This window comes from Sceloporus occidentalis, unplaced genomic scaffold, assembly GCF_023333645.1.
Source record: "Sceloporus occidentalis isolate IW3139 unplaced genomic scaffold, rSceOcc1.0.p SCAF_8, whole genome shotgun sequence".
Classification (NCBI taxonomy): Eukaryota; Metazoa; Chordata; class Lepidosauria; order Squamata; family Phrynosomatidae; genus Sceloporus; species Sceloporus occidentalis.
In genome coordinates, this window is record NW_028316988.1 from 41,311,873 (window position 1) to 41,337,551 (window position 25,679).

The 25,679-nt window shown below is 48.4% G+C and overlaps 1 protein-coding gene across 3 annotated transcripts in view; it reads right to left on the reverse strand.

The window, feature by feature from the left end:
- Window positions 1–14: 14 nt before the first annotated feature.
- STARD8 (StAR related lipid transfer domain containing 8) overlaps window positions 15–25,679 on the reverse strand; it is a 46,871-nt gene continuing 21,206 nt past the window's right edge. For 2 of the 3 annotated variants that reach the window (XM_089536378.1, XM_089536377.1), the window contains 13 exons: window positions 12,450–12,521; window positions 11,969–12,050; window positions 9,632–9,695; window positions 8,056–9,380; window positions 6,970–7,143; window positions 6,555–6,714; window positions 5,547–5,745; window positions 4,930–5,140; window positions 4,383–4,497; window positions 3,989–4,213; window positions 3,419–3,636; window positions 2,984–3,160; window positions 15–2,496 (listed from right to left, as the gene is read on the reverse strand). In XM_089536378.1, coding sequence (XP_089392504.1) covers window positions 2,379–2,496; window positions 2,984–3,160; window positions 3,419–3,636; window positions 3,989–4,213; window positions 4,383–4,497; window positions 4,930–5,140; window positions 5,547–5,745; window positions 6,555–6,714; window positions 6,970–7,143; window positions 8,056–9,380; window positions 9,632–9,688 — 2,979 coding nt within the window. In that variant the 5' untranslated portion in view covers window positions 9,689–9,695; window positions 11,969–12,050; window positions 12,450–12,521 and the 3' untranslated portion in view covers window positions 15–2,378. Of the gene's footprint in view, window positions 2,497–2,983; window positions 3,161–3,418; window positions 3,637–3,988; window positions 4,214–4,382; window positions 4,498–4,929; window positions 5,141–5,546; window positions 5,746–6,554; window positions 6,715–6,969; window positions 7,144–8,055; window positions 9,381–9,631; window positions 9,696–11,968; window positions 12,051–12,449; window positions 12,522–15,996; window positions 16,056–25,679 lie in introns of those variants that run through there. The other variant, XM_089536380.1, reaches the window with a different exon arrangement.

The window sequence follows — 25,679 nt, forward strand, 5'->3', positions numbered from 1 at the left end:
ACAGCAACTGAGAAGCCTGTTAAGCCAAGAGCCATGTTAGTACTTTATTTATTGTACAAATAAAGAAAGAGGGACTTCAATTTCCTTTTGACACTCTTCTAGTATAGTACAAAAAATATTATTTTAAATACAAAATACACATTCTCTCTCTCTCAATCTCTCTCTCTCTGGTGAACGTCTTCCATCCAAATGCTATCACACCCATGTTATATATTAAATTAATATGACAACTGTACACTATTTATAGATAGATAGGAGGGGAAACATTTATACCGCTTAGCAAGTAACATCTCCAGGACATTAGTAACACCAAAATAAAGAGACCCACAAACAGAATACAGGTTGCTTCCAAAAAAAATGAACAAGAGAAGGAGGATAAACAAAGAGCAGAAAAGATCAAGTGTAAAAAGGCGGTTATATCCTCTAACAGATTAGGGTTCCTGGCCTTCCAGTGGAATGCTGTCTAGTCAATTGGGTCCCTGGTTAATAGTAATAAAAGCATGTTGGGTTACGCACAGGCCGGTATTAGCCAAAGTCAGAATATAGCTTTACAAGATGTAGGACATCATAATCACGACAGATATTATGGCTTAAATCCTAGTTCAATCCTGACAAGAGGAGACCCATTGAATCAACTGGGTTTACTTGCAAGTTGACTCGCTATTGAACAATTGGTTCAGTGTGCGACTCTAGTTGGAACAGACCAACCGGATTGTTACCTTTGGCCTTAAGGTTAATCCCAACCAGAGTAGATCCATTGGGACTAATAACTGCTTGCCAAATTTGCATCGATTTAATGGCTCTGCTCTAGGATACAGGCCTCAGCGACATAACTTCTCCTCTGTAGCAAACCTGGTTATAGGTATGCAAGAGGACAGGTTCCTAAGACGGCACCTTACCCCAATCTGTGGGGACTGGACCACATCCGCCAGCTCTTTGCCAACAACAGCATTAAATGATGCTTCGCATCCTAGACTATGGGCCTTTTGTGGCATTTGGTGGAAGGGGCTCTGTATGTGAAGTGGCTCTCTCAAATGCTAGGCCAAGAGGTAGATGTCCAAAGGCCTGGTGGCTGAGCTCCTTAGAGGGCCAGAATTGAAAATCCTATGCAAGAGAGGAAGGTGTGAGGTTTGTCCTCCATCAGCTCCACCTCATTCCTCCTTGGGAAACCCTGATCAGTCCTGGAAGCCATTCACTGCACTAGACCTCTATGGAGGAGAACCTCTGCCTATATCAGACCAAGAAGGCACAAATGTGGAACCACCTGAGTCCAGTTACCTGCTTTCTGCCACTTGCTAGATGGCAAACAACAGCAATAAGAGCAACAAACAACACATTTCTGGCTTCCATGTCCAAATCTGATCCCTTCCTTTTTTCATTAACACACACACCTATGCTTATTTCTATGTGTCAACAACACTGCTATGCACACCACACACATGCTACAATACCTCCTAGACAGACCTGACCACCAACTAACCTTCTTCCCTGTTCACCACGATGCTAAACCCCTCCTTGACTTACAAATGTGGTGAGAACTTGCTTCTCTTCGACTTCCACCTCCCCAAGGCATCACCTCAGTCCCTCTGGCGGCCATTTTCTGGTGCAGATTCACACTGGTGACCATTTGCTGGTCACAGAAGGATGGTTATTTGTGCTTTATACTGAGTGAAACCACCGTCCCTCCTAGCCCAGTCTGGCTACTCTATCTGGTGGCCACGCTCCATAGGATCAAGCATTGCTCTTTCCCAGTCCCAGTGAGTACAACCTTCTAGCAATGCTACTGGCCAAACCAGCACTAGCCCTGGACCACACCTGAACCTCTTTACAAGTCTTCCCCTCTATCACACCTGGCCTCGAGGTGTGTCATTTGCAGCTTTGCTCCTCCTTTCCTCTGAAATGGGTCTCTGGTCCATCCTTCTGTCCAGACAGTGGCCCAACCGATGGGAAACACACCCAGGACAGGGGTGCAACTGCACCCTCCATCTCACACTCTCCAGCCCCTTATATATTGCCTCTGATGCCACAGGGAATACATAGACTTCCTGACTTGTGGCCACTGATAGCCATTATCCATTAGCAACTCAGAGGAGGGGAGAACCGTGGCGCTTTGGAGAATCCCAGATCCTTTCCTAGCAATGATGAATGTTGTTGAATCTGGAAAGAGCAACATGGACATGGATTCTCATATACATGGTGGAGGCTCCTCTCATGAATTTCTTCGAGAACACCAGCAGTCCCCTGTTTCTCAAGGGGAGGCAAGGCCCAGGTGTGTGGGTGGGGAGGATATCTAGGCTCCCCATGGAGGAAGGTCTGCTTTGCTCACGTCCAGCTCCTCCCTGCTCCAGTATGACCAGTGTAGGGAGATGGCAGCACCTTCAGATCTTGGTTTCTGGACCACTTGGGTTGAGGACAGGGAAGGAATCCCGAATCCTGGCCAACTCCACAGCACACAGGTGGCCAAAGACCTTGCTGTACCAGTCCGGAGATCTCCCCCTGGAAAGTAAGAAGAGCAGGAAGATATCACTTCAGTTCAGGACTGGACATGATCCTTCGACAAATTAGAAAAAGCAATGAAGGACTAGCCTAGAGAAGCAGACGCCTAGGGAAGCATTTCCATGCTTCGTTCAAGTTGATCAAGCAAGATCAAGGTGGATCTTGCCCCTCTGGGCTCCCCATCTCCCTCTTACAGATGAGAGACCATTAAGAGGTTATCAATTATCAGCAGAAATCAGGCATAATGGCTGGGGCAGCTGCTGGCTTCTGGGACAGCGGGGTAGTAAGACCACTCCACATTTTAGTAGAGACCCTAAAGGAGGTGCCAAACCCTTTCCCCAAAAACAGATTGAGCATTTAATTTAAATTTCAGACTAAAACCTGTGGAGAATTCACCCTTCTGTTGACATTACACAGAGAGATTGTCCAGCAGCCCAGCCTCCTTCCCTTGCCAGTGTTAGGAAGCCCGGCTTGTTCTGATCCTCACCTGAGATCCGCCCGGCAGATGTGCGTCACCTTAGAGCGTCCCATCCCACAGGGCTCCATCAGGTACTGCGAGGTCAGGATCACAGCCCTGACTCCGGCTTCCAGAGGCAACTTCTTATGGTCCAGGGATACGGAAACAAGGAGGGAGCCACCCCGGGGAAGGTCGGTCCGCCACTTCCTACAAAGGGGCACAGGAAATCCATAATGGCATCAACCCTCATAGCAGTTACTGCTGGGCTTGCTTGATTCATATTAACAATCATGCTTACACACACATTAAATTAAACCGGTTATAATCTACAGGGACCTGCACAGCCCACTGGAGGGAGCATATCCATAAGAACTTGCCCATGTCTCAAAAACTTCTATCTGTCCCACCACCTTCACAGTCACATCGGGTGGGACATGGGAGATACGCCACCACCCCAGGTCTCACCGGAGCACCACAAAGTCCCGCCGCGGGTGGGGGCCCATGCTGTCCGTCACGTAGTGGTACACCTCTGTGTTCTTGTCTAGGGCCTCAATCACTTTCCCTTGGAGCAGGTCCTCATCCCAAAGGTGACGCTCCCGAAGCACCCGTTGCAACACAGCCTGTGGAGGCGCCTCCACCTCAGTGGACACCTTCCACAACCGCAGCGGGTGTCCGTCCCCCACCTGGGCAAAGGAGGAGGAAAGGTGTTATTGGGGGGGACCACTCACCAGGGTGAAGAAAGGAATGCTGCTAATCCTGACACACAGCTCGATATCGGCAGTCTGAAGATGAGCAAGTGGGAAACAGACCTTGGCCTGTGTGAGACCTACCTGGCGACACATCAGAGACCTTGACCTCCCCTGATGTGTCCCAGGTGGGTCTCACATGGCAAGCCTTTCCCACAAGTGCCTTGCAAAGGCAGGCAACCACTGGGTCATTCTTCATGCTTTAGTTCCCAAGAACACAACACAAAATGAAGTCATCTCAAGTGGTATCGTTCTCTCCTTGGCTTGGTGATGCTGGAGGCCATCTTACCTTCTTGCAGGAGACCTCTGTGTTCTGGGGGCCAGGCATGCTGAGCCAACTCTTGAAGCGCTCCGAGGCCTCCTTCAGCAGCCCTTGGATGCTGACTTCCAGCTCGTCCTGGGAATCCTGCCTCTCACCCAGAAGGCTTCGGCTCATCAGCTCCGAAAAGGTGAGTGGCTGAGCATCGGCTGACATGTAGGAGCTGCAGAGCTGGAGCATCATCTCCTGGGGGATCTGCAGAGGAAACAAGTCTTCCATTCAGCATCTGGAGGCACTGAGAGCAAACACTCACAACAGAGGCGAACCCCTTCCAGCTGTCTGCCACACATTTTGGTGCCTACTCTTGACAATTGGCCATAGAAACGTGGAGCTCTGAGTCCAACACAGTTGCTTCAGCCTTTACCTGGAAGAGTTTTTTGCAGTCTGCAATCATGTGGGAAAGGCCTTCGGTGGCAGCCATGTTCTCGTTCAGGTCCTTCTGGTCAGGTTTGCCCATTGTGCCCCTCTTGTGAATCATCCTGCAACATGGAGAAAGAAGAGACACAGGTAAGACTCACACCTGGTTGAACTCTTGGCTAACAACATCTCAGCACAACAAAATGCATGTTTCTTTCTTACCTCCTTCCTTTCTTGAACAAAAAATCATGTTTTCTGTACTGAAAATTCCATTTTTTATCCCAAACTCACCACTCATTCCTCCCAGAACCCCTCCCATCTCTCTCTCTCTCCAATACATAGAGAGAGAGAGAGAGAGAGAGAGAGAGAGAGAGAAGGCTGGACATTGTTTTAAAATTCACCATTGTATAATTGCCGCTCACACAATCCCCATTTTCCTGTCTCAGAATCCAAAGGTACCAGTTGCAAGGAGATGGAAACAAAGAGCAAGAGAAGAGGAAAGAGACCCATCATTTCATGGCTTTGCAGCCCCTCCACCATCCCTTCCGCCTCACCTGGGGGAAGCGCTCTCCTTTTTGGAGACGTTGAGGTGGAAGATGGATGGAGCCAGGCACACCGCCAGGTTCCCACAGGTCATCTGGTTCTCCTCAGCTGAGGCGATGTCGCTCAGGAAGTACAACAAGGTCTGTAACACCTCCCGGTTCTCATCCGGCATCAGCATGATGGCCGCCTGCACCGCTTGCAGCCGCTGCTCCTTGGGAACGACTGGAAAAACAGGTAGTCTGTTAGCGCATGGACTGTTGGGTTGGACAGGTGGAGGCAGGCGTCCTCCTTTGGCTGGAGGTTCAGGGGCAACACCACTCGCCATTCAATCGTAGCCCCGACTCATAAAAGGTACTTCTTTGCAACCTCACCTCTACAACCCATTAAAGGACTACCTTGGTGGGGGACACCAGGACCAGGTTAAAGGACCATATCTTCCTCTATAAGCCTACTCCAGTTCAGGGGAGGCACTTCTCTCCATCCCTAACTACTGTCCTGGAGGCCATCAAGAGGAGTAGAGGTCTCCAGTCCAAGGGCCATGCAGCAAAAAATCTGGGTGCTGTGGGAGCAAATCCTGAATGTCCCAACCACCCAAACCTCCATGCCTCTTCCTCTTCCTTCCACTCACATTGGTAAATCTGTAAAAAGGTATCTGTGAGCTTGCTGGTGAAGACGGGCTCCGGGAGGTCACGGAAGTACTGCTTCAGGAGGTCCGCCACGTCATACGCCGACTGACCCTCGTAATTCACGTTGTCGGGAGAAGCTTCATTCATGTGCCTCAGCGCCTGGATCCGAGACTTCACCCCTGACTTGCGGAAAATGCCCACCTGGACGGAAGATGCAAGAAAGGCCACCCAGAGGGAAAGCAAATTCATTCTTCTCTTTAAGACTTTCTTGACATTTGGAAAACGTGTTTTGCAAACTTTTCTTGGAATATTTTTGACTATTCTTTCCATTCTTATAACACATAAGTCTTCAGTCTATGGCTTGTATAAACTATTATTCCCTATGTATTGCACCCCGTAGGAAAAGAGGAAGACCCCATTCCACATGGAAAGACTCAGCCAAGGAAGCCCAGGTTTGCAAGACCTGAGCAGGACTGTTGAGGACAGGGTGACTTGGAGGGCTCTCATTCATGGGGTCGCCATGAGTCAAAGTTGACTTGATGGCAGTTAACAAAATTAACCCAACTGGGCTCATTTGAGAAACAAAATGTTCCTTTGCACATCTTTTATCTCAGAGTGAAGCAACATCAGAACTATTAAGTTTGCAGTTTGACACCACTCTAACTGCCATGGCTCCTTGATATGGGATCCTGGGATTTGTAGTTTGTTGTGGCCCCAGAGCTCTCTGACAGAGAAGGCTAAATGTTTCACAAAACTGCAATTCCCAGGCTTCCATGGTATGGAGCCATGGCAGTTAAAGTGGTGTCAAACTGGATTATTTCTGCAGTGCAGATGGAGCTTGTGTTATCTCCTTTCTGTGCACAAAACAATGAGGCCCACCTCATCTTTATGGGGAACTGTGACCGGAGACGAGTGAGGCTGAAAAAGGGAAAACCAAGAGAAGATTTGCAAGGTGGAAGGAAGCCCCCCATATCCGGATGGAGGGAAGATGGAGGCAGACCATTTCTCACCTGGTCGAGGCACTGGCTCCGGATGTAGCGCATGGCCTGCTGGATGCTCTGGGGAAGAGGCTGCCCTGTCCTCTGGACATGGATGATGGGCGGGACTCCAAAGACCATCTTGTCTCTATAGTCAGGGGCCTTGCTCCTCTTCATGAATTTAGGAACAGTCCTGCCAGGGAAAAGGGACTCTTGTTTAACCTTAGCTCAGCTGCTTAACCTTGGCAATAAACAGAATTTAAAGAAGCTGTTCCAGGTGTTCTGAATGTAGTCTGGGCATAAGCTTCAAGATGTTGGCTAGCTCCTGGAAGAAAACCCAGACACACCTTTGAATACTGGAACAGATTTTCCACCCATCCAAAATGGGAGCCAGTCTCCCTGCACATACCCAGCATCCACATCTCTTCCTTCTCCCTTATTGACTCACCAGGTCCAGGTCTGTTTGTGGGGAATGGAGTATTTCTCCATGATGGCTGTCAGGCGAAGGAGGGAGCATTTTTGGAGAAGGTTCAGCTGGGCCGCAGATTGGCGGTTGATCTCCAAAGAGGCCGAGTTCAAGCTGGGCCGGTGCGAATTCTGGAAGCTGTGCCAGCGGAGCTTCCTGGGAGGAGAAGCATTTATCTTGGGTTTTGCCCAGTTTTCCTGGGATGCCACCAACAAGTCACTTTGCAAAGTTGGTACATTCCCCCAAGTGTTAGTCCAAACTAGTCCAGCTGCAGAATAAACTCTGGGGACTAGGGTTACACACACTGGAAAGCTTCTTTCAAATACAAACTATAACACCACCAAGACTGATGTGGGAGCTGAATGATGCCACTGCTTGCTAGCTTTATGGAAAGAATAATCTCAAGTATTTATTTGCCAGTTGAAAAATGGGTTTCCTGAGAGCCAGGAAAAGCCATTAGGAAGAATAATGGAGCCACAAGACATTAGCACCATTTTCTCCCAGTGTTCAAAACCCCCAAGTCTTTGGAGTATTTTTATGTTCAAAGGAGACTATTGAGATTTCAATTTTTGGTCAGTAGAGGGCATCAAACGTCTGCTTTAGATTTGGAAATGTTCTACTCATTCCCTGAGCTAACCATGCTCCCAGGCTCATTGTACATGTATTTTTAGGACTCCTCAAAAGTGTCAACTTTCTTTGTCTGTGTTGTGGCTCTTGGTATTAACATTTATGGACCTGAACATCTTGCGAGCTCAAGACTAGAAGTGGGGTGGAATGGGGTATTTTCTTGTGTTTTCACACAACCGGGGGGGGGGGGGGGGCTTTCTCCATGGCAAAATCACACCAGGGAGGACTTCAAGACACAAAGCCCAGGGGCCACATCTCATCCACAGGCAGCACTATTCTCACCCCAATCTAAGACCTCAGCCATAAAGTTGAAAGGGGTTCCAAGGGGCATTTAGACCACCTCCACATGTTATGGGAGTGGCTTTCCCTCTCCGGGGAACAGAAGTGAACCACAGAACCCTGAACCTCCAAAAGGTTCTTCTACGCCCTTCGTGCTCCTACCTGCAAGGCCTGGTGAGTGACGCTCCCACCCCAGAGTCCCTCCGTTCCCTCATCTCAATGTCCTCCGCCTCATTCAAGGAGTTGGCGGTGCTCTCGAAGTCACTTGTGGAAGTGCCAATGTCCGACATGGACTGCTCCTCAAAGTTCACGTTGGCAGGTTCTCCCCCGGAGTCTGTCTCTTCTTCTCCGATCTCGACCCCAAGGTTCTCACCTTCAAGGTCCAACCTCACCGCCTGGGACCACAGCTCTATCTTTTGCTGCAGCCCCCAAACATGTTGCAGGATGTCATCGAGGTTCTCGTAAATCTTCTCGCCGTCCAGGTCGAAGAGGTTGTCGCCGCTCCCGAAGTCGGGCACGTTGTCATAGAGGCTGGTGCGGCTCCCTGTAGAGCAGCAGGAGGGTCTCCTCTGCCTGTGGGCCAAGGGGTTATTGTCCACACTGCGGCTGCTGCCGGACCCAACCATCCCACCTGCTGGATGACCCATGGCTTTGTGGTGGGATTTCCAGTCGGCCAGACAGCTGTTCTCGAGGGGGCACAAACTTTCAATGGAAAGTGATTTGGGGAAAGTGCCAGGTTTGTAGTCCCCAGGGATATGGATCAAAAAATCCCTTTTGAATGAGTCTGGGTAGCCCAACGGTCCTGCATCCCTGTCTTTGTCTAGGGCTGCTGTGTCATAGTCCTCGAGATAAAGGCCACCTCGTTTGGGGTCACCAGGCCTCTTGTTTTCAGCCAAGGCCTGGTGAGTCCGATGCCCCATTGAGTTGAGGATTTTATTGCTGGAGAAAGAAGAGGAAGACCCATTCTCAGTCGTGGGGTCCCCAGAATCTTTTGAGGAGAAATTCTTTTGCGGCTTGGTGTCCTCTTGGGCTTTAGTGGAGTCCAGCTTCTCCTTGTCTTTCCTTCTCAGAGACTCAATCCTCTTCAGGAAGCTCCGCGTCCGGCGTTTCTTGGGTTTTTCCTTGCTGCTCCCATTCAGGTTGGGAGAGGGGTCAGTTGGCGAGTGGTCACTCAAGTTTGGGTTGAGGTTAGCTAAGGGTGGGGAGGGTTGGGCAGAGGATGGACCAGGGGATGAGGCCATGATGGGAAGGGTCCCCCCAGTGCTGCCAATGCTGGTGTTGCTGTGGAGCGAGGTGGCCTCCAGGTCGGCGCTGAGATCTGTGAGGATGCTTTCTTGGCTGGACACCTTCCTCACGGCGGTGGGCTCTCTTTCCATGCTGCAGGAGAGGAGGTCGTCGGAGCCGATTCGGGACCACCTTTTGCTGTCCCTCTGGAAGGCCCAGCGGTCGCTGATGGCACAGAACTCTTCATCTTCCAAGTCTTCATTCTAAACCAAGCACAAACCACCTCTGAGCAAATCTTGCCAAGAAAACCCCAGGATAGGTTTGCCTTAGGGTCACCATATGTCAGAAATGGTTTGAAGGCATACAACACAGAGAGTGCCATAGCTCCGCAGTATGGGTGGGCTTTGCAGTCCACCGCCAGCCCAGTTCTGGTTCTCTCTGGGTTCTGATCCATCTGAGGCAAAGCAGCCCTCCCATCTACCTCCCCCCCAAAAGCATTTCCCTCCTTGCTTACCTGTTTCCGCTGAAAGTGGACTTCCAGTTTCATGGAGGCACACGAGTTCAGGGTCATGAGCCTCCTGGAAGAAAACAACAGAGAGCCTTTTGTCTGATTGCTTTGCCTTTCAGCCGCAGCTGCAATCAATCGTCTGCGGCTATTTAAAAACAAGCCGCCCTTGTTTTAGGTCATTGTCACTTGTCACGCCAACAGCTGGGGGATCAAGCGGTCACATATGCAGGCAGGCGCTCAGGAGCCGCTGTATTTGGGGAAAGCAGGCCATGGCTGAAGGTTTTGGGCTGGCATCTCTTGGGCACCTGGAGGGCAACAAGCTCCAAGCTGCCCAAACATGCCAGGTCTTTTCATCTCCTGCCAACAACAGCCACCTTGCAAGGCCCAGAGAGGTATATCTTCTACCTCCCTCCTCTCCACGAACACCAAAGTCCCCCCCACCCAACATTTGGAAAAGTTGGCACCAAGTATGGCACCTTAGTGCATTTTCAGCTCTGGACAGATTCCAATCTTTGCAAATAGTCTCTGGGGGCATAGTTACAAAGGGGGCATTATCCCCCCCCAAAAAAATTATAATTCTGTTTCCCTATCAAAATGAAATTTTCCTCTGGTCCCCAAATTTCTAGCATTTCAGAAGCATTTGTAAATAGAGTTTAGGCATCCAAAGAAAAGGAGCAGCAAAGTGACCAAGGAAAGGCAGACACAACAAATGGAAGAGAACCTCTACATGGAAATGATTTTTCATTCTCTTTTTTCCTTTCTGCAATGCTGGAAACTTCAGGAATGAAGGGAAAATGAATTTGCTGCTGGCCAAGTGACCAAGGGAACATGAACACCCCAAAGACAAGAAAAGGGAGTTCTAGCTGTGAATCGGGGTCTTCGGGGTCTCTTTCTCTGCAGTGCTGAGAAATAAGGGGATCTACACACAATACAATACACTTGGAGAGTTATATGCAACATTTAAAAAAATAACGTTGTGCATGAAACAAGGTTTTTGTACACTGAGCTATCAGAAAGCAAAGGAATTGCTCTCTCAAAAAAGTTTTGGTTTTGGGAATACTTTGGATTTCGGAGTTCCGGATGAGGGAGACTCGACCCATATGAACTGGCTTACAATGAAAGTGTCCTCTGCATATTTGTGTGTGTATAGAAGAAAAGGGATATTTCCCTTGTTGTTTTTTCAAAGTAAAAAGAGAAGAACAACACAACGCAACAGCAGAAGTAGGAAAGGAGGAGAGTGGAGGAAACAGAAACAAAGGGGCATGGACTGAGTCCTCTTTTAAGTCGGGGCTCAATGACCTGGGCCAAAATGGACAGAGGAGATGCCTGGCTGGGTCCGGTCACTTGGGGGGCCTTTGCTCCTGCCAGGAGGCGCATGACCCACTCGCCTGTTATTAACCAGCTCCGAGAGGCCAACTTAAAACCCGCTTTGACATTTAGCCGACAGAGGCTTAAGCCCCGTCAGCTTGCTTTTTCTTCCTGCTGAGATTCTGGGTGATCTGAGAACATTTGGAAACCAGAAAGTGGAAACCAGAGGCAGGCAAGAAGGCGGGTGGGAAGGGGGAGAGAATATCTCTGTGGGTTGCTAAGCCCTCCAAATTAGTTTAATGAAATCACGGCAGGGGCTGGCCAAAGGGATGCCAATTCCTGACACTTCCAAGGCCAGCCGTGAAGTAGCCATGCAGGGCGACTAAGTGTCACGACAAAAGCGCCTGCAAAAGGGATGGAGGAACTATGGGCCAAGGGCTGAAACCATGGGCTTGACCACTTGCTTGGTCCAGGAAGAAAGCAAAATACCTTTCTCCACCAGTGTTCTCCAATTCCATGTGTGTCGGGTGCATTTGCAACAGAGGTGGGCCAGACAAAACCAGAGGGAATGGAGTGGGCTTCCAAGGGCAAAGAAGCCATGGCCAAGGCCTGACATCACATGCATGGAGCATAATGCTCCCTATGCGCAGCTCCACATCTCTCCCCCCTGGTAGCTATAAAGCCCCATGAGTAGCCAGGGGACTGGAGGCAATGGAGGAGTGGGGAACCCTTCAGTTCTCCAGAGATTAGGGAGGGGACGGGAGTAACCTTGTTTCTCCTCCCTATATCTAGAGCTGGGGGCAAAGAGGGCAAAGGGTGGTTCCCAGGCCACATGTGGCCCCCAGGAATCCCCACCCCAAATCCCTGCTTTTTGGAGCAAGAAGGAAGCCTCCCTCTTTCGAAGCCTGGCGTCCTGAGTTGTGGGACGTACATCTTACGCTATTTCAAGGCAAGTCCTGCTCAGTAACTCTTGGTGGACTGTGAAAGGGAGGCAATAATACAAAAGAAACAGACAAATGAATATCAATAAATAACCTGCAGAGGGACTGGAGGGAGTCCTGGTCCAAGAAGCCGTGGTCCTTCCTTACGGCAGCGATGTCAAGAGGGAACAGCGACTCTAAAAGGGAGAGGAAATTTAGAGACTCAGCAATTTTACTGAACGAACGATTAACCAATTGGTCTGAATGCTTTTCTTCAGAAGACCATAGAGCTCCCAGTCTTCCTGGGGAGGCCCTCCTCTCTGTCTGACCCTCTTCTCAGGCTCCTTTGGTGGGAACAAGAGAGGCAAGAGACCACTGGGCCACACTGCCTCTCTCTCAACGCAGCACCCACGAAGTTCAGAGACTGGGCCTCGAAAGGGTTGCTAGAAAGCACCAACCATCTCTTTACATCTGTGGAAGCATGCATCAGTTTTCTTCCAAAGCATTTCAATGGGCCCATCATGGGCTCCACAAACAGGGATCCCCCAACCCATCCCTGCCTGCTTCCCCACCAGCCTAGAGCTGGAAACACTTACCTTCATAGAGCTGGGCATACTGAGGAAATCCGGCCGCCCGCAGCCAGTCGCAGGCCTTCTTAGCCTCGGCTTCTGGAAACAAGCAAAAGGACAGCCGTGAGGAGGAGGATTTGCATCCAGCTCAAAGGGCAGGCTTTGCTTTTGCCCAAAGGGAACTTGAAAGAAAGCAATGGGGGAAGGAGGAGGCAGGCAGAGCAATGGGAGGATGCAAAGGCTTCTCTTGAGATTCCCTGGACTGTGAAGGAGGCCCTGAGCTCAAGGGTACTCCACTTTGGCCCAACGCTTTGCAAAGGAGGTGCAATTCCTTCAGTCTCAGGAAGTGGGTTGGAACCCTTCAAACATTCAATCTAAAATAAATCAGTTCCTCTTAAAAGGTGCTTCTAGATTCCTTCTCTTCCTCCTCCACCATTTCCCTCTTTTATACTGAGACAGACTAACATGGACTTCGCCTTGAAAACTCCATATCCCTGCTATTTAAAAGAGCACACGCAAACACACACATTTCCATCTTAAGCATGTTCAGTGTACCTTTTTCTTTTAACCAAGCACTTGAAAGCTAACTACTTCTAGGTCTGTCCAAACAGCCCTGCTGCCCTTCTCCCCAAGGGCTGGACCGGAGTGTTTGCATTTGCGCAAGGAAGGAAATGCGTACTTTTGTGTCACATTGTCATCCTTTTCTTTTGAAAAGCGGGGAGTGGAAAAGAAAGCTCACTTCCCAAGCGAAGGTCATTGCGCTCGGCTGAACATGGAGCTCCAGAAAGGAACAGCCGGCCGGGGTTGGTCATTCCCAGCTTAAACACACACACAACCCACACTTCAACAACTCTTCAGATGTGAACCACCAGCTCCATGCAAAAGTAGGAATTAAAGCACAAGCCCTGCCTGTCTGCATGTTTCCGTGTGTCTTTTTTAAGGCAACCCAGCCATCATGGCACCTTCAACATGCCCATCAGTACATGCACTGGTTTAAGACTCCTCCTTCCCTGGAAAAGTACAATAACATCCCAAATGCACAAAACAGTTATATCTTTGTTGGCCCAACCAGATTCAAAAAATATATGGCAATATGTATACTGTACTTACAAGAAATGGATGCATCAGATTGCATGGAAAAAGTACATACACTTAAGATCCTGCAGAAGCAATTTTAACAGCTACAAGAATGAACCCCTAACCTCTCCAATGAGTCATCCTAATTCTCTTTTGAACCTTAACCCTATCATCAACCCATCATCCCTACAAACGAATGGGACAGTCAAGTCTTCCTTGACTATTCACTCATTTGTCCAGATAAGGCAGGACTGCTTAGGAGCTTCCTCTGGTCCCTGACAACCATCACAAATTTTGGATCATGACGGGCAAAAATTACTACTGGTTGGAAAATCTAGCTGCTCAACCCAGGCCTGTGACCACTATTCAGTCTCTTTGCCCATAGAAGATAAGAAAGCCTGCTATGAAGAAGCCATCATTTGAGGAAGTTCTACCATGCGCAGCATAGAAAACTTGCCAGTGAGTCCTCACTAGAGAAGACCCACAGAAGCGACTGTTGAATCGTGAGTCAATACTTAGGTAAGACCAGTTGGTTCAAATGATCGACTCCAGAACAGATCAAAGCCAAACTCTCGCTGGAAGCCAAGATGACTAAGTTGAGGTTGTTGTACTTTGGCCACATCATGAGAAAACATAAATCACTGGAAAAGACAATAGTGATAGGGAAGGTGGAGGGAAGCAGAAAGAGAGGAGGACCAAAGGCCAAATGGATGGACTCTATTAAGGAGGTCATGGGTATGAATTTGGAGGACCTGAGCAGAGCAGTGGAGGACAGGGAGTCTTGGAGATGCCTCATCTCCAGAGAATCACCATGAATCCAAATGAACTCCAGGACAGCTAACAACAACCACAAGTAAGAACTAATAATAGGATTGAAGTCCATGTTCTCACAAAGGTGGATTCCAGGAGGAGAACTATCCAAAGAGGGAAAGAAAGGAAAGAAGCAAAGGCAAAGGAGGCCCCTGTCGCTTCTTTCCAAGCCCATGCTCACCATCCAGTGGACTGTGATGATAAAACAGCATTGCGGCAGAGTTAATACCGCACCGGTCCAGCTGACCATTTGAGGAAGCTCTGGAGATCCACAGGAGCCCCAACGCTGGCTACAACATGGTCCTATAGGTCTGTGGTTCGGATGCCGGTGTGCCCAGGGCCAGGATGGCTGAGGAAGAGGAGGTGAGGATCCAAGGCAGCCCTGGAGACATTCCCAGCCCAAACAGCCCAGCAGGCTGGCTCCAAAGACTCTCCGCTCCAGAGCAAGCCAAGGGAATGGGGTGTGTCTCCTCAGCAGGCCTGGGATCCTGGTGAACTCAGCTTCACATCAGCCCCAGGAATGTGAACCCGGAGCAGGCCGCTTCCTTCCTCCTTTCCTTCCTGCCGTTCCAAAGAGCGTTGGATGCAGGGCAGCAAAGAGTATTGGGTGGGGGCAGGAAAAGATGGAGAGGTCTGCCTTTCCCCTGGAACAGGCTTTGTTTTTGTTCCCCAGCCCTCCATGGTGCTACACACACACACATGTACACACAGCATTTTCAGGCAAGACAAGTGGTTCAATATATATATATATATATATATATATATATATGCACCTCTTGAAAGAATTGGCATCAAAAAGATGTCCAAGCAATCCTGTCCAAGCCGAGAGAGTACAACCTTCTTTGCTAGAGGAATCCAGTCCACTCTCCTGGTTTGTAGGACCTTTCCAATTGGGAACCTTCACCAAACTAGGGGTCCCACAGGGCGAAGCCACGGTAGTTAAATTGGGATCATACATCTCTTTCTATTGTGGACACACATTGGAAGTCTGTTCCCTGTGTGATTTTTCCATGGAGCAATGCCTTCCCAGATCATAGCCGCAAAGCAAAACTCCAGAAAGCAGAGCAATTCATAGAGGGTTGTTTTGTTTTTGCGATATTTCAGTCCAGATTTCATCCCTTTAACCAAAAAAAGAAGCATATTTATAGCATAAAGGAAATTCCCTTCTGTGGCTACTCTTACGCCAGGACTCCCTGCCAAGGGAAAACCCTCGTCCAAACCAGGGAGGCATTTCTACAAATCTGGCTGCATAATTTTGGATTTTAAAAGAATGCTGTGGATGGAGGTTGCCACAAGAATCGGTGCTGATGCGACCCTTTTTCCAGACTATTTTTCGGCCCCACTTTAGGAACAGACTTCAGAGGATTATGGAAAAAGGAAGCATTGAATAGTAAGCTGAGATTGTGGAGCCAAGCCACCTCCATTGTGGTAGCCATTTGATGCAACCTCCTAGTCCAGGAGATGCAAGCAATCGAAGGAGTTTATCAGGAGTTTATCCCATGCATATCCTGGGAAAATTGCATAATTACACCTAACAATTTCACATATGTTGCACAAAACCTGCCATAAAAGAGGTCACAAAGAAGCATTAACACGCATCTTTTTACTTTTGGGATTCCAGCGACAATGCATTTCCAAAATAATCTTATTTGCACAATTACATGTAATAATCATTGGTGCAACTTACTTGTTGTTGTGGTTGTAGGAGAGACAACAAATGCTTTCTTTTGTTTAAAGAAAGGAAAACAGAACCAAAGAGTCTGGCATATCAAGGAGAGTGGCACAGAATGAGTTAATAGAAGAACATTTGGGAACAAGACGTAAAAGAGGAGGGAACAAAACCAACTAGCTTCTGTACATTGAAGGTTAGGGACCCTTGGTTTGTTCTTTCCATCTCCAAGTGCAAGTACAGGCAAATCTTAGGGCCGGAAGGGATCCCCCAAAAGCCACCTAGTCCAACCCCAATTCCAACGCAGGAATCCACTGCTAAAGCATCCCTATGAGATGACCCTCCAGCTTTATCCCAAAACCTCCAGCAAAGGAGAGCCAATACTTTGTGAGGTTGTCTATTATCAGGGATGCTCCAAGCGACCAGGGATGGTCCGTGAACCATCAGCAGCTGGTCTGCAGACAGTTTCCAAGAAAGAAAGAAGTAGTTGTAGCCAACAGTGACCACTGGGGAATCTGTCCCTCTGGCATATTAAGGGGGAAATCCTGCACATCAAATAGCCTGAGAAGCACTGCTGGATGGCTCTTACCATCAAGAACTTCTCCCTAACGTTTAGATGGAACCTCTTTCCTTGTCATTTGAACACACTGGTCTGTGCTCTGTCCTCTGGAGAAGAGATCCCCAAAATTTGGTCCTCTCAAGTGTTTTGGACTCCAGCTCCCATAAGCCCCAGCCAGCTTGGTCAACAGTCAAGATATGTGCACATATCTATATCTATAGTTAGTCCTTCCAAAATCCCTGCTACTTTCCTGTCCTGCAACACAGCAAAAGAGCAAACTGCCCTGAGGTCCCACTCTGAAGAAGCAACAGCTGCAAAGCATTTCTGAAAAGCAAGGGAAGCTCATTCCCACAACAGGAAACAGCCACCAAAAGCGCATGGAAACCAGACTCCTGGCTGTCTCTGCGGGGCCTTCTTGCTGGAAGGGGGAGGCCTGTGAGACAAAGAAAACGGGGAACGAGGATGTCGATGGAAGAGGAAGGTAACACAATAACCTCTTCCCTCTCCTGCAGAAAGGAAGAAGCCCAGAAGTGGACTCAGGCACCAAAGAGAGAAACTCCAGACTGCTTCTGAATTGGAGATTTTTGCACATGAAGACAACCATCCAACTGCGCTGCCTCCTGCCTTGGCTCCAATGGTTGAGTTCTTCCCCTGACTCTGGTCCTTTCCATCAGAAGCTGGAGAAACCGAGGCGGTTTCTTCCCATCTTTATTAAAAACATTAAATAAATAACTTATAACCATTTTTTAAAGATCTGTTCAAACTCCTCTTTAAAAAATATTTGCATCACTTGTGGAACTAAAACGATGTACGCTCCTCTGAACCTCTGAATCCCCAATAATATGCTTAACAACAATGTATCATGGCTTATCTTTCCTTATCATAGCCATGGCTAATTTTTATCACTATTGTTATCTATAATTCAGTCTGCACTGAAACGGATTTGTATTTATTGACATCTATGTTTAGCAACATCTTTAGCAACTAAAACTTCTCTGTGAGTTTGTCTTGGGTGGGGCATAATCCGAATGACATCTCCGAACGCATCTTGGAAACGGTTTGGATGACCGCCGCCTCCGCCTCCGTCCCCATCCTGTGTACACAATCGCAAAGCGCATCTGTTGACACAACTGCCCCGATCTGGGTCCCTGCCAGGCATCTGAGCTCCAGCTCCAAGGACCGAGGACTCGGCATGAAGTTTCCACCCACACAAGACAGGAAGGCTCAAACGCATGGTCCAAGCATGATCTCATGCATCTGCAATGCAAAGGAATAACAGCATCGCGGCGAGAGGAGCAACGCTGGGAGCATCCAAAGAAACAAAGGCGGCACCCGTTCTTCCCAGGGATCTTCCAGGCAACTGGCCCTTATGGCCGGGGGACCCTGGGAACCGTGGTCCCAAAGAGCAACTTTTCCAAACTCTGTTTATCAGGCAGCAGTTGAAAGGTACCAACGGTCAAAAGAGAACCCATAGAGTAAGACCTAGACGCATTCTCTCTTAGCAATACCAATAGCAAATACATTTCTATATGGCTTAGAAGCGGTTTACAAAGTGTAAGCAAATTGCCCCACAAACCGCCTCCTTTACCAGTCCATTTCCTACATTTCCACTTTCTGTCCAGGAGGAATTTCAAAATGTCCTCCATCTGGAGCATGAATTTACACATATATTAGTGCTTTGAGCTTTGAACCGTTCTACAGACGCACTCTGCGATGGCTCAGGGGTACCCTTGCCTTTATCCTTCCCTCCTACACTGCAGAGTTCACCCCTTAAACAACCATGTGTTATTGTATACTCTGCTCGAATCAGTCTTGCAGTTCAGGGGGGGAAATGGCTGGCATTCAGCATTGCAGCCAAAGACAAATGACCTGGAATTATGCATTTGTAACTGCTCTGCTTTCAGTAAGATATCTTATTCCAAGGTTATGTAAATGCCACCCGAGTCCACCTTAAAAACTCAACACTAAACAGGAAGGCCTTCAGAAAAACAAAACAAACACAGGAGACCCAACCTAGGAAGTCAACTGGAAGTGGAAGGAGGGCCAAAGCCGAAGGGTGGGGTTGGCTCTGGCTATTTTGGGTCCCATCCTCACCCTCCTCTCTCTTGGAGTCCGGCCCAATTCTCCACAGGGGAAAAAGCAAGCTTTCCACATGTTGCTCCTGGGCCAGGTTTTCTGGTTGCTTTGGCTCCGGTGGCGCCAGAGGTGCCTTGAAGGATGCTCCGAAGAGCCGGACTCTTAGCTCTGGAAGGGAACCCAAGGGCCATCCAGTCCAAGCCCTTTCTGCAATGAAGCAACATACAGCTAAAGCACCCCCAAAAGACAGCCATCCAACCTCCATTTAAAAACCTCCACAGAAGGAGAGTCCACCTCCCTTGGAGGACGTCTGTCTTATTTTCAAACAGCTCTTACAGCCAAGATTCCCTTCCTGACATTTAGGTGGGATCTTTGCTCTTGTAATCTGAATGACAAAATACAGTAATCCCTATGAGGAATATATATATATGTATATATATATATTGGACTGAGGAGGAAGGAATGGAAAGGAGGAAACCCACCAGAGATGCCTCAGCCTTGGTCCATTGCTGTTGGATTCCTTTCCATCTCAGCCAGAAAGGGCAGAAAAAGCCTGGTTTCAGAGGATGCCAGAGGGTTGTTTCCCCCCTTCCCCTCCTTTGCAAAAGGACAAAAGAGCAATCATTTTTGAACATAGAAGCCTCCTTGGCAGGAATGCGAGGGATATTACAAAACAGGATGCAGGAGGCAGCCATTGGCCTCGGGCGACATTTCTGGGCCGACAGGCAGGGACTGTCTGTGCCGCTCCTGATGGAGAGCAGCCAGCGGACCTCCGTTATTGGATTATCTGCATCCAAGTCATGCGGCGTCTGTCAGGCACTCGCACCCAGAGCCCCTGGCCTTGGGGTTGTGTTCAGGGCATGGAGGCAAGGACAGCCAGTGTGGCTTTGTGGCCTAAGCGCTGGACTGCAACTCTGGAGACAACCCTGGACAACTCACACTCTTTGGCCAAGAGAGTGGGACTTGCCCATCTGAGGAGGGACCTGGACCCTGGTTTCCTAGGACCCTTATCCAACAACGACAGCAAGCCGGCTCCTCTCTTCAAGTTGGCTCTTGACTTATGGAGAACTTCTCCAGGGCAGTGGTTCTCAACCTTCCTAATGCTGTGACCCTTTAATACAGTTCCTCGCGTTGTGGTGACCCCCAACCATAAAATTATTCCTAAGACCACTGGAAACATGTCTTTTCCAATGGTCTTAGGCGACCCCTGCAAAAGGGCCATTTGACCACCAAATAGCACAACAGATGGATCTAGCATGCCAACTTCTCATGCAAATTTATGGAGCGATCCAACGCCTTAACAACTAACTTTTATATATAAGGGTTTTTTTTATGGAGCAATGGGAAGAATGTTGAGGATATGAGTCTTGTATAGAGAAGAGTTTTCTTCTAATATATAGCCTGGGAGAGTCTTTCAGTTGCTTGTTTGATAACCGGGCAGAGGTTTTTTTATTGTGTGTCACTGTAATAAATGCATATATTTAAAGAGGAGGAGGAAATGAGTGAAGGAGTCAGCCAAGCTGGCATGCAAAGGCCCCAAGCGTTGATGTTCTCCAGCGTTCCCGGTTATGCAATATCTTTGGTATCTGCCCATCTATCACACGATGCGGCTTCCGGCAACACTGACAGACCGCCTCTGTTTGCAGGAGCAGCAGGACAGGAAAGGAGGTGAGAAAGCGGGCCATGATTGCCCTGAATGAAGAGGCATTTGGGGCAGCAGGGAGCAAGGCAGAACTGGCCGCAATGGGAACCTGGGCGCTTCTGCATTAAACCAGGACTCAGGGAACTGCTCTTGACGGAGTCTAACGCTTGGCCTATCCAGCCCAGTTAAGGGCAAAGGACCCCTGTGAATGTGAGAAACATCACAAACTAAAAAGCAACGCTATGCTTCTTACCTAAGAGAGCATCTTTCTAGCAATCTCTGAGGCTGAGAGAGAGTGTCGTGTCCAAGGTCACCCAGTGGGTTTCCATAGCCGACCTGGGATTCAAACCCTACGCCACACTGGCTCCTATTACTACTACTACTACTAATAATAATAATATAATTTATTTATATTCCGCTTTTTCACAGAAGATGATGACAGTTTTGCTACTATTTCATTTCATACCAATCCAACAAAAATAACAATAAACAATACACTCCAAAAACAAATCAGGCAACCGAGAACATGACAATATTGCGCTGTAACTTCGCTATATCCAGTATACATTACAGTTTACCAATCTTGATTCTTTGGGTTGTGTGCCCTCCAGCCTCAGAGCATGCACAGTGTTCCTGTGCATGCTCAGTCTGGCTACACATGGGTCGGGTCCAGATGGAGGGCAAAACTCATGGCTTTTGATATCCATCCCCTTTGGAGGAATAGGACCCTCTCCGTTGGAGTCGGGTGGTGCTTTTCCCCCCAAACCCCAGCACACACCAACCTCCATCCATCCATCCATCCCTCCATCCATCCATCCTTCGCTCTCTGCAGCTGCCCTTCTTGGAATGGAGAGACCGTGTCTTGCCCCCCAAAAAGGGGCCTGGGAACAAGGACCCTCTTCAGCTGCTGGCCTGGTGACCGTTTTCCACAAAAGAGGCACTTGTTGCTTCTCCAGAGCAGCTGGAAAAGGCTTAGCAGAAAAGACCCACAAGCAGCTTAAAACATCTTGCTAATCCTCTTGATTTTGACCAGGACTGCCTTGCCCCCACCCAGCCCCCCATGAACCCAGCTGCTCCATTTGGGGCACATTTGGGCCTCCTCAAGGGAAAGGCAGGAGGACCTCTTGCAAGCAGGGAAGCTGCAAACCACCAAAGCAAAGGGGCAGAGCAGTGGTCCCCAAACTTTAGTCCTCCAGATGTTTGGGACTTTAGCTCCCAGAATTCCTATTGACCAAGCTGGCAGGGCATTCTGGGAGCTGAAGCACAAAACACCCGGAGGACCAAGGTTTGGGCTACAGTAACAGGGACAAATTGCTCAGGAGAGGCAAGCAAAGCTAGTAGGGGCTACTGATCAGCCTCCAAAGAAAATCCACAGCCATTCAGTCATGAAAGCATCCATTTAATTTTAGACCGGGGAAGTTATGCAATCTCCTTCCTCAAAGGATTTTTTGCCGCTGCAGCCGTTGTTTTATGGCAGGGCGGACCCTCCTTGCGGCATGCTCTGTGGAAATAAGAGCAGCTCAGGGTTTGCCAGCATTTTCCCCTTTGGAAAAAAAGGAGGAAACAGAGGACTGGGCAACTCCCTGGTTGCACCACTTCCACCAGCGGAGGGTTCAGAGAGCTGGTTATGGCCTAGAAAGCCCTCCATGACTCAGGTCTGGATTACCGTATGAACCGTATTATCCCATACGAACCTAACCGTCTCTTGAGGTCTTCATGTTCTTTACCTTTCAAGGGTGCAATTCCATATACTCCAACATTTCACTGATGAAAAATGGGTCATGCATGGCCTTGCAACATCGGAATGTGGTTCAGACACCCAAAGTTGTTAAAGAGGGAGAACGGACAAGCTGCAGCAGTTTGCTTTTGCCTGAGCCGACTGGGAAGGCCAGGATTCTGCCCACTCCTCTCCCCACTGAGCTAATGGGGTGCAAAATACTTTGGCACTTTGAACCCCCTTTGCAGAAACTGAGATCAATGGAGGACAAAGTGCGAGGAGGAGAGAGAAACCGGGACATTTGTAAAAAGTGGGGCAGCAGAGGACCCTTGGAAGGAGTGCAACTCTGCTTCTGCAAATGTAAACTGAATGCAGACGTTCCGGGTCAGACATAAATGTCAAATTACTTCCACACAGGAGTCCATGCACAATCGCACATGTAAGACAGTCAGCAAGACTCTGGCCAATTTTTTAAATTTACCAATGAATTAATTGATTAAACAATATAGAGCAGACCAAAATAAAGGATGTGATAGCAACTGGCCGCATAACAGAGAGCAAGAAAGCTTCTGGACATCCACGTTGCACTTCGTTTACTTCGTACTCCACCTTGTATTTCCAAGGGCTGGGATCCAAGCCAGCTTACGTGGTATTAAAATGTCTAATAAAATGTCCAATAAATAATTTTTTAAATCCACATATTAATTTAACGGAGTCCTCAAAACACTTTAATACATCTTGGGCTCATCCAGGAAACCACTATTGGCTGTGGATTCTAAAATGGCACATTCCTGGAAAGGTCACCAAAGGAGGTGGAAATTGTGCAAGGGACCCTCCTGTGCCCCCATTTCTTCTCCTCTGAACTCAACAGAACAGAGATGGAAACCCACTGCTTTCCTGGGGCAACTGCTGAGCATATCTCTCCAATCCAGAAATCACCTGCAAAGACGATGGGAAATCTCTTCTTCCCATCTGCATTCAGCAAAAGAGAGAGTTGCACAACCCCAAACATACCACAAACAGTGTTGTGCAAACACAGTCGTGCCGGCGGAATTTTACTGGCATCCACAAATTCCTGACCAGTTCTGGGCTTGCCTCTGCACTGAAACACAGTCAAGCAGCCTCCTTTCCTCTATAAAACGTTCAATATTAAGATGCATACCATCGAAACGAATCCGAGTATCAAAATGGTGGATGGCAGGCTTGCCAATAACAGTCTCCTTTCCCAAAGTGAAGCAACCCGTTCTATAAAAAATGAGTTTAGAAAATGAAGAAACATGTTTTTGGGCCATTTGGGGAACATTATTTCCATCGCTATCAAGTGCACAAACTCTTGACTCCAATGGAAGGGTTTAGCCATAGGAGCAAGGCCAGTTGCACAAGGCGAATGGGGATATAAATTAAAATGCACAGCTAAAAGGTTAAGAAGTCCCATGGGGATTGACATTTGGAGTAGCGGATGTTTCTAAAACAATAATCCTACTCCTCTGTAGGCTCCAAGGGTTGTACCTGACCTCTCCGCCGGACGATAACTTGGAGATCATCTGACTCCGGAGGAAATCCTTAATCCCTTTTCTGCAAAGGTTTCGGGGCAGAGCTCCTTCTTATGTCTTGACCTCCAGAGGCGAAGAGTCACATTCCTGCAGGCTTTCAATGATACGCCTCCAAGAAGCAAATTAAGGGGGATTATTTGCAGGCACCTCCAAAAAGACAGGTTTATTTCCCTGTGCAGATTTCTTTTTGTGCAGTCTCTTCTTTCCAGAAAACGACAGCTGCCTCCCTCTGAGGCTGAGAGAGTGGGACTCGCCTCAGGTCTCCAAGTAGATTTCCACGTCTGAGCAGGGATTCGAACCCTGGTTTCTTCCAGACTCCAAGTCCAGCCACAAAACCAGACTGGGTCCTTTGACAGATACATTCCAAACTCTAACTTCTGGTGACCATCTCCTAGGGTTTTCTTGGAAACGTTTCTTCAGGATTCCCACCACGATCTTCCTCTCTGAGGCCGTGGCCAACATCATTCAGTGGTTTTCCATTGCTAAGTGAGGGTTTGAACCCTGGTCTCCTGCAGTCCTAGCCCAACCCTCCACTCTTGAAACAGTGGTCTTTGAACAAAAGAACCACAAAGGAAGACTGGAAAGAGAAATAGCAGAATTGGAAGGTATCTACAGACTCCACTCCATCAGCAATGGGTCGAATAGAGACAATGGTTTCCTGGCACACTGCGCATATTTCAAGAGCATCTAACCCCTCATCCCCATGAGGACACCCTTGACCAGTCCCTCACATCTCCCCTCTGGTTCCCATACTACATCCCAATACTCGTTCCTATGGTCATCTACTCTCCTTGGCTCTGGGCAACGTCCTTCCTCCTGCTTTCGTTCCCCAATGGTCATCCTTGAAACTGGACTTGTCATTTCTTCTCGACACCCGCAAAGTTTTGCATTCCTGCGGACCTTCTCACACTCAACCTTCTTCTATCGCTCAGTCTCTGGACCCTCCGCTCCACCTGAGGAAGTAGGTTCAGGTCTAGGAAAGCTCATGCAACCAAGTTCTTTTGTTCGCTTAGGTCCGGAACACGCTGCAGAAATAATCCGTCTTGAGACGGCTTAATGCTAGGAAATCCTGGGAATCATAGTTCTGTGGTGGCACCAGAGCTCTCTGTCAGACCCAAAACTACAGTTCCCAGAATTCCCTAGCATTAACCCAGGGCAGTTAAAGCGGTCTCAAACTGGATTATTTAATAATTATTATTATTTCTGCAGTGGTTTTTGGACCATGGTTTCAAAGGTGCTCCAAGACCACTTTGCAGATGCAGTCCAATTTACTCTCCTCTGAAATACTGGGATTTTGGAGTCATTCCACCTCTGTCCGTTTTGCCCGACCGAATTGCCAAGGTTTCCCACCTCCAAAGGACTCACATCCCTCAAAGCCCCTGGTTTCGATCCTGCTCTCACCAGTCCTACAAGGCATCAGGCCGGAAGCCAAGAAAGGGAAACAATGGAGGCCATTTAAAGCCATCCGCATCTGGGAGATGAAATACTGCCTTCAGACAAGATGGGCCTGGATGGCACACGACCCATAACTCACTCCTTCCTGTACTAAAAAGTCACAAATAAAGTCACACACACACACAGACACAATGCACACACAAGAGAGGCAATCTTTCCACATCTCACACAGATCTGCTTGTTCCCTGAGATCTTTTGCAACTCATTTTGGGGCTGATTTTGTTCAGCTGGATTTTCTATTGTTCTAATGGAGAGTTGGGGATCTTCTGGGATGAAAGCACGGCCCCCAAAGTATGGGTTGGGATCACAGGTACACACACACAGACACACACACACACAACACAAACACACTTTATACCATGCATGAAGTACAAACTGCCAGGCTGCAGAATTAAGGTAGGTTTATTTTGTGGGACTTTGCAGTGATGTCAACACAGAGCGGCTTCCTCTGCTCCAAACCCCCTTTTCTGACCCGACAACCTTCTTCCGCTTCCATCGCGGAGCCAAATATAAACTTGCCCACAGGAAATGCCTTCAAGGAAAGCAGTGCCTCCCTAAATCCCAAAGAAAATGCCAGGAATAAACAGACTTGGAGGAAGAAGGCAACCTTTTCCAAGTCCAGCTGGGATGCAAGATGCCTTAACTCCCTTGGACCCAAATCCCAGCAAAGGCAAAAGATGTTTCCTAAACCAAGCCCTA